The sequence below is a fragment of the Carcharodon carcharias genome, chromosome 21, assembly GCF_017639515.1.
Source record: "Carcharodon carcharias isolate sCarCar2 chromosome 21, sCarCar2.pri, whole genome shotgun sequence".
Lineage (NCBI taxonomy): Eukaryota > Metazoa > Chordata > Chondrichthyes > Lamniformes > Lamnidae > Carcharodon > Carcharodon carcharias.
In genome coordinates this window covers 30,789,282-30,806,003 of record NC_054487.1, presented here as the reverse complement: position 1 = coordinate 30,806,003, position 16,722 = coordinate 30,789,282, and the positions used below count along the sequence as shown (strand labels likewise).

General features: G+C 42.6%; 1 protein-coding gene across 10 annotated transcripts in view; it reads left to right on the top strand.

Moving 5' to 3' along the window:
• The window catches only part of LOC121293192 (serine/threonine-protein kinase WNK1-like), a 209,452-nt gene that overhangs the window by 169,188 nt on the left and 23,542 nt on the right, over nt 1–16,722 (top strand). For 8 of the 10 annotated variants that reach the window (XM_041216001.1, XM_041216000.1, XM_041215993.1 and 5 more), the window contains one exon: nt 6,878–6,973. The exons of the other annotated variants lie outside the window; for them this stretch is intronic. In XM_041216001.1, the coding sequence (XP_041071935.1) occupies nt 6,878–6,973 (96 nt within the window). The remainder of the gene's footprint in view (nt 1–6,877; nt 6,974–16,722) is intronic. 10 annotated transcript variants of the gene reach the window in all.

Genomic DNA, 16,722 nt, shown 5'->3' with positions numbered 1-16,722 from the left:
CTCTAGGCCTCTCTTCTCTGATTGTAGCCTTCATATAGCTCCCATAATCATATCCTTGATCGCCCCTTATCTGGTCATATCTTGTAGCCTTATAGCTGTTTCTGATCACTTCCTCATCTCCCTTACCACTCAAATCTCGTCATTCTCCTATGATTTCACTACCTACATGATGTCCTTTTGGAAAACCCTGTCCTCGGAACCTTACAACCTCAGTTTCAAATTCTCACCTCTGTGTCCCACAACTAGACGAATGTGGGCCATGACCACTTGTGCCACCTACAGGTCTGAAAAATAGAACCAGAGAACATGATGAGCACTTGAAGAGGGAAGATTAAAAATGAATTTGCTGAAACAATGTTTCAGTGAATGAGTATGGAACAGACTCCTGAGGAACACTGTTGAAGCAGTTAATCTTGATTTATTCAAATGCAATTTAGATTTAATTCAGAAAATAACATTTTGTGATAGTCTATGAGAAATTTGGGACAATATGTGGTAAGTGCAGTATGTTTGGGAGGGGATGGTGACTTTAGACCTATGGTTTCCTTGTATTACTTCTAGGTCAGTTACAGATTAATTGATAGTTTGATTACAGTGTTTAGTCAACAACTTGGTTCCTGTATCGTGCTGCTTTCTACCAGCATGGTAGAAAGCAAATTTCATTGCACCGAGTTTTCTAGAAATTCATATGTTTTTAGTAACTTTTTTTTGTTTTGCTGTTGATTTTTGTAACTGCTTCTTGCACCGTCCTTATATCTTCCATTCCTACAACAACAAGTATGAGGAGTTTATTCATGACTGAAATGGAGACCAATTTGTAGGGCTGTGTCAACTGCACCCTCGTCTTCCCTTTATCCATGACCCCAACATTCCCAGCTTTCCACTCATCGTAGCCCTGGACCCTTCCCATTATCTCCCTAGACTCTGCAGGGTTCATCTCATTTTGTGAACCAACCTGTTGCTACCTCAGTGCCATTCCCAACTATTGCCTCTTTACCCAGCTTTTCCTTGCCCTATGCTAGATTTTTTATTCATTCATAGGATGTTGGCTTCGCTGGCTGGGCCAGCATTTATTGCCCAGCCCTAATTGCCCTTGAGAGAGTTTTGCTGAGCTGCCTCCTTGAACTGAAGTCCATGTGGTGTAATTGCACCCACAGTGCTGTTAGGAAGGGAGTTCTAGGATTTTGACCCAGCGACAGTGAAGGAATGGCAATATATTTCTGAGTCAAGATGGTGAGTGACTTCGAGGGGTGGTGTTCCCATTTATATGCTGCCCTTGTCCTTCTAGGTGGTAGTGGTCGTGGGTTTAGAAGGTGCTGTCTAAGGAGCCCTGGTGAATTCCTACAATGCATCTTGTAGATGGAACACACTACTACTGTGTGTCGGTGGTGGAGGGAGTGAATGTTTATGGATGGAGTGCCAATAAAGCGGGCAGCTTTGTCCTGGACAGTGTCAAGCTTCTTGAGTGTTATGGGAGCTGCACTCATCCAGGCAAGTGGGGAGTATTCCATTACACTCCTGACTTATGCCTTGTAGATGGTGGACAGGCTTTGGGGAGTCAGGAGGTGAGTTATTTGTTGCATGATTCCCAGCCTCTGACCTGCTTTTGTAGCCACAGTATTTATCTGGCTAGTCCAGTTCAGTTTCTGGTCAATGGTAACCCTCAGGATATTGATAGTGGGGGATTCAGTGATGGTAATGCCATTGAACATCAAGGGGTGATGGTTGGATTTTCTCTTGTTGGAGATGGTCATTGTTTGCCACTTGTGTGGCGCGAATGTTACTTGCTACTTGTCAGCCCAAGCCTGGATATTGTCCAGGTCTGCTGCATTTGTACATGGACTGCTTCAGTATCTGAGGAGTCGTGAATGATGCTGAAAATTGTGCAATCATCTGCGAACATCCCCACTTCTGACTTGATGATGGAAGGAAATTTATTGATGAAGCAGCTGAAGATGATTGGGCCAAGGACGCTACCCTGACAAACTCCTGCATTGATGCCCTGGAACTGAGATGACTGATCTCCAACAACCACACCATCTTCCTTTTTGCTAGTTATGACTCCAACCAGCAGAGAGTTTTCCCCGATTCCCATTGACTCCTGTTTTGCTAGGGCTTCTTTCTGCCACACTCGATCAAATACTGCCTTGATGTCACGGGCAGTCACTCTCACCCCACCTCAGGAGTTCAGCTCTTTTGTCCACGTTTGAACCAAGGCTGATATTGTCAGTAATTGTATATCCTTAAATGTTGTCATCCCCTTCTCAAAAATTAATATCCAGCTACCCTCTGCCCTTCATAATATCCCCCCTAACTTGAGTTTTCAGTTCCTTTCCAAGTTCTTGGAACAAATCATTGTGTCCTAGCTCCATATTTACCTCTCCTAAAATTCCTTGCTTCAGCCTCTCTCAACTTCAGAATTGTGAGAAAGGTTGAAGCCAAAGTCGGCGAAAATCCTTTCGCTGCTAATATGGTGTTTCACCCTTTTTTGATACTTGGACATCAATTAAAATAGTTGATTGTACCAACCTCTTCCAGCATCTTTCTCCTAGCTCTACTCCTTATCCAAAGTAGCCAGTGCATCTTCAGGAAGGCTTCTGTGTTTCTATTTTCAGTCTATTTTCTCTACCTTCCCCTTGCTGGCCTACATTTAATTTCTCATCCCTTTATAGATTAAATTTGAAGTGCTCATCCTTGATTTCACATCCTTCCCATGTGATCCCTGCAATCTTCAAACCTATCCCCACTGCCCACCAACTGTAGGGGTCATCTGATTCTGACCTTTTGTGCTTTCTCTTTCTTCCCCCAATAATCCCACCATTAGCAACAGGTCCTTCAGCAGCCTTGGTCCTATTTTCTAGAATTCCTTTAATAAACCTCTTCAACTTCCTTTTTAAAAAAGTAATATATGTTCAGCCAAGCCCTAGTACCCCTTTTTCTTACGCTGATCTGTAAAGCACAGATTGACTGTTGACCTGACTGAAACAGTTCATGCAATTAATGTGAAATATACACATCCTGTGCCATGTGGAGAATCCAGGATGCTGCTTATATGCAGGCATTGTCATCAACTGGAGCTCGAGCTCTGAGCTTTGAAGCTGGAGCAGCAACTGATGTCAGTGCTGTGCACTCTCAAAGCTGTGAGCTATGTGGATAGCATGTTTCTGGAGGTGGTCACCCTTCAACTTAAGGGTTTGCAGGCAGACGGGGAATGGATGACTGCCAGACAGTCAAAGAGGGCCAGACAGGTAGTGCAAGAGTCTCCTTAGTGCATCTTGCTCTCCAGCCAGTATTCAGTTCTGAATATTGCTGAGGATGATGGTTTCTCTGGGGAGTTCAGCCAGGGTCAAGTCCACGGTAATGTGGGTAGCTCAGCTGTGCAGTGGGGGGGAGGAAATTTGGGAGAGCCATAGTTAGGCTGGATTCTGTAGTTAGAGGGACAGACAAGAGTTTCAGCAGCTGCAGCAGGTATGATTCCAGGATGGTATATTGTCTCCCTGTTGCCTGAGTCAAGTGTGTCACTTTGTGCTTGCAGAACATTGTGGTGGAGAATGAACTATCAGAGGTTGTGGTCCATACTGGTACCAAAAACGTGGGTAGAAAGAGGGAAGAGGTCTCGCAGACAGATTTTAGGGAGCCAGCAAAGAGGCCAAGAAGCAGGTCCTCAGAGGTGGTAACCTCCAGGTTATGCCTGGTGCCACGCGCTATTGAGTAAAGGCACAGGAGCAGCGAGCAGACTTAGCTCCAGTTGGCATTAGGAAATAGTGTTAAACTAACTCGGCAGGGGGTGAGAACTATGATGTAGCATTAAAAAGCAGAAACAGTGGTTGGGAGAGACAGACAACAGTAGAGTAAAAGATAGTAAGGTATTATGTGGGATTAGACTGAGTGAATACAGTAAGATCTAATTTGGGTTTACGTGCATGCAGGTAAAAGCACTGAAGTGTGACAAATAAGGTTGGTGAGCTGCAGATGCAGTTAGGCACGTGGGATTATGATGTAGTGGCGATAAGGGTGGCCTGACTTGGAAACGACTGGATACTAAAGGAAAGAATGAAAGGTGGAGGAGTGGTAATATCGAGTGACAGGAATATTATAATGCTGGAGCGAGAGAGAGAAAGAATGTCCTGGAGGGTTCAAGAACAGAATTTTTATGGTTAGAGTTGAGAAGCAATAGAGGTGCCTTTACACTATGGGATATATTCTATAGGCCACTGACTAGTGGGAAAGATATAGAAGAGCAAATTTGCAGGAAAAGTAGAGAAGTGCAAGAAGTATAACGTTATGATAATGGACTTTAATTATCCTAATAAAGGCTGGGATAATAGTGTCAAGAGCATAGAGGGAGAAAAGTTTCTGAAGTATGTTCAGAAGAGCTTTCTTAATCAGTAAGTTTCCGGCTCAACGAGACAGGAGGTATTGCTGGATTTGGTTCTGGGGAATGAGGTTGCTCAAGTGGATCAAGTGCTGAGGGAATATTTAGGGAATAACGATCATAGTCTAAACCTTATCTATGGAAATGTTACACCCTTGTTCAAAAAAAGATGAGAGGATAAATAGGTTGAATGTTTAACCTTGGTGTATGAAAGCTTCTAGAAACAAAAATCCAGGAAGAAGTTAACAGTCATTTGGACAAATGTAGATTAATTGAGGAAAACCAACATGAATTTGTCAAAGGCAAAGTGCTTGAGTTTTTTGATGAAGCAACAGAGTTGATGAGGGCAATGCCATTGGTGTGTATTTGCACATGTTTGATAAAGTTCCACATAATAGGTATGTCAGCAAAGTTGAAGCCCATGGAATAAGAGGGGCAGTGGCAGCACAGATGCAAAATTGGCTGAGTGACAGGAAAAATAGTCATGAACAGTGTTTCAAATTGGAGAGAAGGTATGCATGTGGGGTTGCTAGGAATCAGTACTAGCACCACTGCTTTTCTTGATTATATTAGTGACTTAGCTTTGGGTGTACAGGGCACAATTTCAAAATTTGCAGGTGACACAGAACTTGGAAATATTATGAACCGAGGAGGCAGAAAGTGATAGACTTTCAAGAGAGCATAGACAAGATGGTGGAATGGGCAGACATGTGGCAGATGAAACTTAATGCAGAAAAGTGTGATAAGATGATTTTAGGAGGAAGAATGAGGAGAGGCAATGATAAGTAAAGGGTACAATTCTAAAAGGGATGCAGGACACTGTCCAGGACAAAGCAGTCCGCTTGATTGGCACCACATCCACAAACCTTCACTCCCTCCACCACCGACGCACAGTCGCAGCAGTGTGTACCGTCTACAAGATGCACTGCAGGAATTCACCAAGGCTCCTTAGACAGCACCTTCCAAACCCGCGACCACTACCACCTTGAATGACAAGGGCAACAGATAGATGGGAACACCACCACCTGGAAGTTCCCCCCAAGCCACTCACCATCCTGATTTGGAAATATATCACCGTTCCTTCACTGTCTTTGGGTCAAAATCCTAGAACTCCCTCCCTAACAGCACCGTGGGTGTACCTACACCACATGGACTGCAAGCGGTTCAAGAAGGGAGCTCACCACCACCTTCTGAAGAGCAATTAGGGATGGGCAATAAATGCTGGCCCAGCCACTGAAGCACACAACCCCCGTGAATGAATGAAAAAAAGGAACAGGGAAATATCAGGGGTATGTACACACAAATCGTTGAAGGTGGCAGGGAGATTGAGAAAATGGTGAATAAGGTTACAGAATCCTGGGCTTTATAAATCGAGGCATAGAATGCAACATTGGTTCAGCCTCAACTGGAGTATTGTGTCCAATTCTGGACATCATATTTTCAGAAGGATGTGAAGGCATTAGGGAGGGTGCATTATGAGAATGATTCCAGGGATAAAGGACTTCAGTTACGCATCCATGTTGGAGAATCTGGGGTTTTTCTGAGGAGATTTGATTGATGTGCTCAAAGTCATGAGCGGCCTAGACAGGGTAGATAGAGGGAAATTTTTCCGTTAGTGGAAGAGCCGAGAACAAGAGGAAATGTGAGGCAAAGCTTTTTTATGCAGTGATGGTTAGAGTTTGAAATGCACTATATGTGGTGAAGGCAGATTCAATTGTGGTTTTAAAAGAGAACTGAATGAGCACCTGAAGAGAGAAAATTTGCATGGCAATGGTGAATGGACAGGAGAGTTGGAAGCTAAATTGCTCTTGCTAAAGAGCTGACACAGACTTGACAGGCCAAATGGCTTCCCTCTTGTGCTGTAACCATTCTGAGATTCTGTAATTGGACTCATATGCTTCAATGATATGCGGAAACTGCATTCAAGTAGACATTGGAAATGTGAACCAATATAGAAAGTAAAATGGTGGCTGTGTATGTTTATTAGATTCTTCAAGCTACCTCTTATTGTTAGATTTTTGCCCAGGGTCTCAAACTACTCGTGACCAAGAGGGCTAATGGGCCAGTAGGTAAGAAGTTTGCCCAACATTTCTGACGCCAATGAGCCTCCCACTCAGAATTGCATGGCCAATCCAGGGCAATACCTCCTCTAACTCTTTGTTTTCCCAAACCTAATATCTAATTTATAGAGGTGGCCAAAATAATTGCTTTAAGCTTCAATCAGTACACTAAAGGAAACAGCATTGACCACATTTTTGTTTGTGTCATGATACTAGGAATTCAGTTCTTTGAGTTCCTATAGTTGGGAGGTTTATTCGTGAGCTCTGCAATATGTTTGATTCACACCTCTGGGGAAGTTGTATCTGTAGCTTCAATAACATATCAGTTGAAATATGAATGAGTATTCAAAATGGGCTTCTGTCTTTGGGGAAGAGGTTCAGGCAATAGGTTGAAGTGTGAATTCATGGATAACTAACTTAGAGAAACTTCTGTTGTCTTTAGTCACAACAACCGTTGGACACTTTGGATGCCCAATTGAGACGAGCCCTGAGTCCAGAAACTGTGACAAATGTACCAGTTCCTATCACGTCTGTGCAGGTGAGTGTCCAGGTATTACATTACCAACTTTTCCTGTTCTAGCAGTAGTTTGAGTTCTTCACTTTGTTCAAGGGACTGTAGCTAAGTTGAAGGTAAATTTTGGGCATTGCAGTGAAAGAATATTGGCAAGTTTTAACTTTTAAAGTCATTGAATGGTGTAAGATTGGTTTCACCATCAGTTGCAAAGAATTAAATAATTTGGAAAAACTCTTGGAAAACTTGTTGGAACAGAGAAATGTTTTCAATAGTTTTCATTCAAATGAGCTTTTTTCACCTAAGTTCCTGGGATGTGAGCCCATTCATAATTGGCCTTGACAAGGTGGTGGTGTGCCGCCTGTGTGTTGTATGCTGAATACTGTACGCAGAAGAAATAATTTATAGCAGGGTTCTATTTGCCATTGGAGTAACTTAGGCAGGTCTTGCTGTGTTGGCAGCATACTGATGCCATGAAAATCTAAAGCTGTTTAGTGAGAAGAGAAATTTCATATTGGTCATGTGTGGTTTGTGCTCGGATTAGTCTGCAGTGAAGTCTGGTAGACTATGGGGTAAGCTCAGGCGCACAGTGTGATTGTTCCTTTGGAATAGGTACTCCCAAGTTTAGTGGACCAAGTGCTATGTTTATAGTGGTTTTGAGCTTGATTGCTGGAATTGTTGGGACCACTTGTCTTTGTCAAGCATCGTGTAGATACCATTTGGCACTACTCCTGTGTCCTTTAGTTATATAGGGTGTTTTGTACATGTTTGCCTGAATAGGAACTTACTCCTCTATTGCATAGTTTTTAACAATTGCCTTGAGTACAACCCTGAGCAAGTTAGTCAAGCCTGTTCAATGTCTTTAAAGACAAAAGCAAACTCTAGCAAAATTTAGCAAAAAGCTAACTACGAGGTATGATTTTGATATTTCAATGCTGCTGCAACTGGCAACAATTCATTTTTGGAATTCAGGGTTGAATGCTGCAGGTTTTCATGTTAAATTGATAGCCTGAAATGTTCTCCATTACCTTGGCATCAAGAGTTTTACTTTTGTAAGATTTTGCCTTTGGGTCATGTCCATGTAGGGGATATTAAGCTGGATCATGGTCCACAATGGAAAATTGAGGTTTGTGGAAGGAACAGGCTAGCTGGATGAAATGCCCATTTCTCATTCTATACATTAATGATCTTGACTTGCTTGCTAAGGTTGTGAGCTGCTCCCTAGATTTTAGTACTGCTTCCATCCCTCTCAAGAGCAACCAACACACATTTCTTAATTCTCATTCTCATTCTGACCATCATCTCAACTGCCCCATACCTGTAACCTCCCCTTTTCTCTAGATTTTGAATGCCATTTGCAATTAATTATAGGCTCAGCTTTCATGTTTGATTTCTCCCCAGTTTTCCCAAAGGAAAAAAATGACTTAGAAACATAGAGAGTAGGAGTCGGTCATTCAACCCTTCGAGCCTGCCCTGACATTCAGTATGATCATGGCAGATCCTGTATCTCAACACCATACACCCGTGCTCTCCCCATACCCCTTAATGTCTTTAGAGTCCAGAAATCTATTTGTTTCCTCCTCAAATATATTCAGTGACTTGGACTCCACAGCCTTCTGTGGTACAGGGTTCCATAGGTTCACCAGCCTCTGAGTGAAGAAGTTTCTCTTAATCTCAGTCCTAAATGGTCTACCGGTATCCTGAAACTGTGACCCCTTATTCTAGACCCTCCCAGCCAGAGGAAATATCATCTCTGCACCCAGTCTGTCCATCCCTCTCAGAATTTTATATGTTTCAATGAGATCACTTCCTATTCTTCTAAACTCCAGTGAATACAGGCTAGTTGGCCCAATTTCTCCTCATATGACAATCCTGCCATCCCAGGAATCAGTCTGGTGAACCTTTGCTGCACTCCCTCAGTGGCAAGTATATCTTTTCTTAGGTAAGGAGACCTAAACAGTACACAATACTCCAGGTGTGGTCCCACCAAGGCCCTGTAGAACTGCGGTAAGACATCTTTGCTCTTGTACTGAAGTACAGTGAAGGCCAAGATATCATTTGCCTTCTTAACTGCTTGCTGCACTTGCATGCTTGCTTTCAGTAATTGATGTACAAGGACATCCAGGTCCCTTTGTACATTGACATTTCCCAATCTATCATCATTTAAATAATACTCTGCCATTCTGTTTTTCCTACCAAAGTGGATAATTTCACACTTATCCACATTATATTGCATCTGCCATGTATTTGTATCACTCAATCTGTCTAAATCACCTTGAAGCCTCTTAACACCTTCCTCATAGCTCACATTCCCACCAAGTTTTGTGTCGTCAGCAAACTTGTAAATACTACATTTGGTTCCCTCATCAAGCTGAGGCCCAAGGACTGATCCCTCCCCACTAGTCACCGCATGCCATTCGTTTATTCCTATTTTCTGTTTCCTGTCTGCCAACCAATTCTCAATCCATGCCAGTATATTACCCTTAATTCCATGTGCTTTAATTTTACACAGTAACCTCTGATGTGGGACTTAATCAAAAGCTTTCTAAAAATCCAAATACACTACTTCCACTTGTTCTCCATTATCTATTCTGCTAGTTATGTCCTTAAAAACTCCAGTAGGTTTGTCAAACATGATCTCCCTTTCATAAATCCATGTTGATTTTGTCTAATCCTGTTGATATTTTCTAATTGCCCTGTTATCACATCCCTTATAATAGACTCTAGCATTTTCCCTATGACTGATGTTAGGCTAACCGATCTGTAATTCACTGTTTTCTCCCTCCCTCCCTCCAATCTGCCGGGACTGTTCCAGAATCTACAGAATTTTGTAAGATGGCTACCACTTTTAGTACCCTGGGATGTAGATTATCAAGCCCTGGGGATTTGTATTTATATAGTGCATTTCACAATCACAGGGCATCCCAAAGTGTATTTCAGCCAATAAAGCACTTTTTGAAGTGTAGTCACTTGTAATGTAGGAAATGCTGCAGCCAAGTTGCGTACAGCAAGTTCCCACATCAGCAATATGATAATGACCAGAAAATCTGCTCCTGTGTTGTTGATTGAAGTATTAACCAGGACACCTGGGATAAAATCAAAGTGCTGGAAATACTCAGCTTTTCTTTGAAATGGTGCCATGGGATCTCTTGCAACTACCTGAGAGGGAAGATGGGGTCCTCTGCATACCGTTTCATCCAAAAGATGGCATCTCCAGTGCAGTACTCCCTCAGGCTGTGATCAACAGCCTATTTGTATCTCCCCTGTCAAGCCTTCTCACAATCTTATGTTTTGAGGAGATCATCTCCAATTCTTTTGAAGGTCTTCAGGCACTTAAAAACAAAACTTATTGTCAAGCAGAGTCATTTATGAAATTTGTTATGTATAACAAATCTAATAGTGTTTTTTGAGGATTTAATTAGGACAGGGGATGAAGGGGAATGGTAGATATGGTATATTTGGATTTTCAAATAGCATTTCATAAAGTACCACAGATGTTATCACACAAGACTCATGGTTAGGGGTAATATATTAGTATGGATTGAGAATTGGTTAAGAGAAAGAAAACAGTGTAGGAATAAATTGAACGTTTTTGGATTGGCAGACCGTACCTAGATGAGTACCAGAAGAATCGGTACGTGGATCTCAGCTATTTGTAAATCGTATTTATAACTTAGACGAGAAGACTTGAATGTAAGACATCCAAGTTTGCTGAGTTAGTTTCGAAAGTAAAGTAGACGTAAATAGACTGTAAAGGAACATAGATTGGGTGAGTGGAAAACAACATGGCGGATGGAAAACAATGCAGCAAAGTGTGAATTTGTTCACTTCGGTAGGAAAACTAAAATAACATTTTTTGAATGGAGAGAGACTGGGAAATATTTGTGTTCATACTGACCTGGGTGCTCTTGTACATGAATCACAGAAAGCTAACATGCAGGTACAGCACCCAATTAGGAAGGCAAATTAGATATTAGCTTTTGTTTCAGAGAGATTGGAATATAGGAGTAAAGAAGTCTCGCTACAATTATGTAGGGCATTGGTGAAGTCACATCTCGAATAATCTGTGCTGTTTTGGTCTCCTTACCTAAGGAAGGAGAGACTTGAAGGTTCCTGGGATGAGGGGATTGTTCAGTGAGAAAAGACTGAGTGGACTCAGCCTATATTCCCAGGAGTTGAGAAGAATGAAATTATCTAATTGAAACAAATAAAATGTGGAATCTGGAACACGGGTCCCAGTCTCAGAAAAAGGGGTTCCCCTTCATTTAGTACTGAGTTGAGGAGAAATTTCTTTCCTTAAAGGGTTGTGAATCTATGTGGAGAGTGCAGGAAGGTGGAGCTGAGGTAGATCGCTTTTCCTGTGAAGTATTTCTCAATAGAATGTTTATTGATTGAGAATTATCAAGCCTTTCTTTAAATGTTTGCCATTGCTTCTCTACTGTAGCACCTTTTAATCTAATTTTCCAGTCCACCTTATCCAACACACTTCTAGGTAATTGGCCTTATTTAAGTTTAACCCTTCAGTTTTGGTTGCATATCACTCTCAATGTGGAATTCATCATATTATGCTCACTCTTCCTCAGAGAGTGCGTTAGATTACTAATTAACCCTGTCTTATTACACAAGATGAGATGTAAAATAGCCTTTTCCCTGTTTGGTTCCACACTGTAGCTTTCCAGAAAACTTGAATTCTATGAACTCATGTTCCAGACTACTTTTGCCAATTTTATTTGTCCAGCCTTTATGAAGGTTAAAGGTCTTCGTGGTTATTGCATTACCTTTGTTGCAAGTTCCTTTTACTTCTTGACACTGTCCAACAGTATGATGGCTGATCTTCCGAATCCAGATCCTTTCTCACTACTGTCCTTATGTCCTCCTTATTTGACCTTATTCACTGATGCAATGTTGCCATTAAACTTTGTCGCTTCCTGACATACTCTGCTTATCTTTACACAAATCGCTACACTGTCTCACTGCCAGAACTATTCTCTTTAGATTTATAAATTTTTCCTTACCTGAAACCCCCCTCCCTTTTTTAGTTTAAAGTCCTATCTGTATTCCTAGTTACTTGATTCACCAGAACACACTCAGCTTAGTTTAAGTGGAGCCTGTCCAATGGAACAGCTTCCTCTTTGTCCAGCATTGGTACTAGTACTCCATAAATCGAACCTCCTGTCTCGGATGCCTCTCTTTGAGCCATGCGTTCAACTCGCTGACCTGTTTTACTCTATGGCAAATTGCACATGGCTTGGTTAGAAATTCAGATATTATCACCTTTTGAGGTTGTGTTTTTTAATTTGAACCCTAGCTCTTCAGGCTCCCTCAATAAATCCTCATTCCTCATTCTACCTACCTGGTCCTACATGGACAATTATAGCTGGATCCTCCCCATCCCACTCCAAGTTCTTCAACTGTATGGAGAAGTTGTCAACCCAGACAAGCAGCTCAATCTTCTTAGTTCCCAGCCATGACAGCAGAGGACAGGATCTGTTCCCCTGACCATAGTGTCCCCTACCGAAACCACATTGCTATTCACTCTCCCACTTAGTTGTGTCCTGTATTATGATGCATAAGTCATTTTGCTCTTTAATCATGCAGACTTTGTGTAGATGCCTGCCCATCCATATAGGCAGCTGGAACCTTACACCTACATAAGAACGTAGGAAATAGGAGCAGGAGTGCACCATGCAGCCCATTGAGCCTGCTCTGCCATTCAGTACAATCATGGCTGATCTTTGGTTTCAACTTCACTTTTCCATGCACTCCCCAAATCCCTTAATTCCCTGAGAGACCAAAAATTTGTCTATCGCAGCCTTAAATATATTCAACAGTGGAACATCTACAACTGTCTGGGGTAGAGAATTCTAAAGATTCACAACTCTGAGTGAAGAAAGTTCCCCTCTACTCAGTCCTAAATGATAAGCCTCTTATCCTGAGACTGTGTCCGTGTTCTAGATTTCCTAGTCAGTGGAAACAACTTGTGTCTGCCCTGTCAAACCCCTTCAAAATCTTGTATGTTTCAATGAGGTAACATCTCGTTCTCCTAAACTTCAGAGAATATAGCCACAGTTTACTCAGCCTCTCATCATCGTTCAGTGCTCTCATCCCAAGTACCAACCTAGTGAACTTTTGCTATACTGCCTCCAATTTAAGTATATCATTCCTTAAATTCTAGGCGTGGTCTCATCAAAGCTCTGTACAATTGCAGCAAGGCCTCTTTATTCTTGTACTCCAGCCTCCTTACAATAAAAGCCAACATGCCATTCGCCCTGCAAATTGCTTGCTGTACCTGCATGCTAATTTTCTGTGTTCTTCGTTTCAGGAAACTGTTAAAAGCATTTTTCCAGGCCACCTTTGCCAATTTGGTCCAGTCTATATTAAGATCGAAGCTCCCCCCTACATAGTATTACGTTATCTTTGTTACAAGCTTCAATAGTGTCTACTTAATGCTCTGTCCAATGGTATAACTACTGTTAGGGGAGCTATAAACTACCCTATCCGGTGTTTTCTGACCCTTCCTACTCTCCACTCGTGGATTTTTCTTCCTGATTTCCTGAACCAAGATCCTTGCTCAATACTCTTATTTTATCCTTCGCTGTCGGTGCTTTTCATCTTCATTTTCCAGCGACAGTGAAGGAATGGCGATATAGTTCCAAGTCAGGATGGTTTGTGGGGCTTGGAGGGGAAGTTGCAGGCGGTGGGTTTGGAAGGTGCTGTCCAAGCAGCCTTGTTGAGTTGCTGCAGCGCACCTTGTAGATGGTACACAGTGCTTCCACTGTGCATTGGTGGTAGAGGGAGTGAATGTTTAATTGGTGGATAGGGTGCCAATCAAACAGGCTGCTTTGTCTTGGATGATGTTGAGCTTCTTGAGTGTTGTTGGAACTGCATTCATCCAGGCAATCATGTCCTGGGATTGCAATGGTTGACCTCCAACCAGTGAGAATTTTCCCCCTGATTTCCATTGACTCCAGTTTTGTGAAGGCTTCTTGATGTCATGCTTGGTCAAATACTGCCTTGATGTCAAGGGCAATCACTCTCCTCTCAGCTCTTGAGTTCAGCTCATTTGTCTTTGTTTGGACCTAGGTCTTAGTGGTCAGGAACCAAATGGCCCTTGTGGAACTCAAACTGAGCATCAGTAAGCTGGTTATTGTTAGTTAAGTGCTGCTTGATAGCACTGTTGAGAAGCTCTTCCATCACTATGCTGATGATCGAGAGTAAACTGACCAGTAATTGGCCGAGTTGGATTTGTCCTTTTTTTTTATGGACAGGATATACCTGGGCAATTTTTCACATTGCTGGGTGGATGCCAGTGTTGTTGCTGTACTGAAACATATTGGCTTAGGCTCGACTAGTTCTGGGGCACAAGTCTTCAGTACTATTGCCAGAATGTTGTCAGGGCCTGTAATCTCTGCAATACCCAGTGCCTTCATTTGTTTCCTGATATCACATGGAGTGAATCGAATTGGCTGAAGACAAGCATCTGCGATGCTAGGGACCTCAGACGGAGGTTGAGATGGATCACCCATTTGGCACCTTTGGCTGAAGATAGTTGCAAATGCTTCAGCCTTGCCTTTTGCACTGATGTGCTGGGCTTCCCCATCATTGAGGGTGGAGATATTTGTGGAGTTGCCACCTCCAGTTAGTTGTTTAATTGCCCACTACTATTCCTGACTAGATTTGGCAGGACTGCAGAGCTCATATCTGATCGGTTGGTTGTGGGATCACTTGATTCTGCCTAATGTATGCTGCTTTTGCTGTTTGGCATTCAAGTCAGTCTGTGCTGTAGCTTCACCATGTTGACACCTCATTTTTAGGTTGCCTGATGCTGCTCTTGGTATGTCCTCCTACAATCTTCATTGAACTAGGGTTGATCCCCTTGCTTGATGGTAGATTGGGGGATATGCAAAGCCATGAGGTTACAGATTGTGGTTGAATACAGTCCTGTTGCCGCTGATGGCCCACCGCACCTTATGGATGCCCAGTTTCGAGTTGCTAGATCTGTTTGACATCTATGGTAGTGCCACACGAAGCGATGGAGGGTATCCTCAATGCGAAGACAGGAGATCGTCTCCACAAAGTGTACGGTGGTCATTCTTTTCACTACTGTCATGGAGCTCAAGTATGTTTTTCCCTCTTGTTTGTTCCCTCACCACCTGCTGCAGACCCAGTCTAGAAGTCACGTCCTTTAGGACTCAGCCAGCTCAGTCAGTAGTGATGCTACTGAGCCACTCTTGGTGATGGGATATTGAAGTACGCTCTCTGCCCTTTCCACTCTCAATGCTTCCTTCAAGTACTGTTCAACATGCAGGAGTACTGATTCATCAGCTGAAGGTGGGGGTGGGAGGCAGTAGGCGATAATCAGCAGTTGATTTCCTTGCCATGTGAGACTTCGTGGGGTTTGGAATCAATGTTATGGACTCCCAAGGCAACTCCCTCCCTTCCAACTGTATATCGCTGTGCTGTCACCCCTGGTTGGTCTACCCTGCTGGTGAAATAGGACATACTCGGGGGTGGTGATGGTGGTGTCTGGGACATTGCCTGTAAAGCATGACTCCATGAGTATGACTGTCAGGCTCTTATTTAACAATTCTGTGGGACAGCTCTCCCAAGTTTGGCAGAAGCCCCCAGATGTCAGTAAGGAGGACTTTGCAAGGTTGGCAGGACTGGGTATGGTGGAGTTGTTGTTTCTAGTGCCTAGGTAACTGCAATTCCGTTTCATTCTTTATGACTTTTTTGTAGTGGTTTGATATAAGTGAGTGGCTTGCTCTGCCATTGAAGGGCAGTTAAGAGTGAACCACGTTGCTGTGGGTTTGGAGTCACATGTAGGCCAGATCAGATCAGGATGGCAGGTTTCCTTCCCTAAAGGACATTAGTGAACCAGATGGGTTTTAATAACATCACTGAGACTAGTTTTTAATTCCAGATTTATTAATTGAATTTGTATGCCACTAGTTGCCATGGTGGGAATTGAACCCATGACCCTAGGACATTAGCCTGGGCCTCTGGGTCACTAGTTCAGTGACAGTACCACTACGCCTCACCCGTTGCTATGTTGTCTCATTATTTTGGCTTTTCTCTTGGATTTCTAAATTTTCCTTCACCTGAGCTCTCCTCCCTCCCGGTACATCACCTACACGGCACCCCTGTCTTAGCTGGCTTTATATATTTAATTCATTAAAGTTTATGTATGTAATTAACTTGGTTTTTAACTTTACTTGACCTTGTTTAAATAATAGATAAAGTGTAATATTTACCTGTAACATGAACCACTCCAAATATTGGAGACAGAAAGCAACATGTCCTTCCCCCTCTGCACTGTATTCCCAATTTTGCCAAATTCTGAACTTTTGCATGCTGTTTATGATGCAATCTGTTTATGATGACTCTGTTTGCCCAATCTTGTTTTGGTTTTGCTAGCAATTATATACCTCTGATCTCTGAACAGCTTTTCTGGTTGTCTATTAGAACTGATCCAGATGGTGTTCAGCTTCAATGTTCTCTTTCCTGAATTTTAAAGCTGATAACCTGTCCAACGGCAAGATGCCTCCAGAGCATTTCACCACTACCGCACTGCTCTTTTTCACATTCTTATCACCTGAAATACTGTTTCCTCAAATACTTTTACTGTTGCTCCAATCCAGAATTCCGTGCCACTCATGCATATCCTTAAATGTAGTCAACACAACAAATGTTGTCCACACAAGCTTACTTGAGCGACATAATAATGGTGTGGTACAAATCTGATGCGAACTCAGCCAAGGAGGAAACGTGATCAG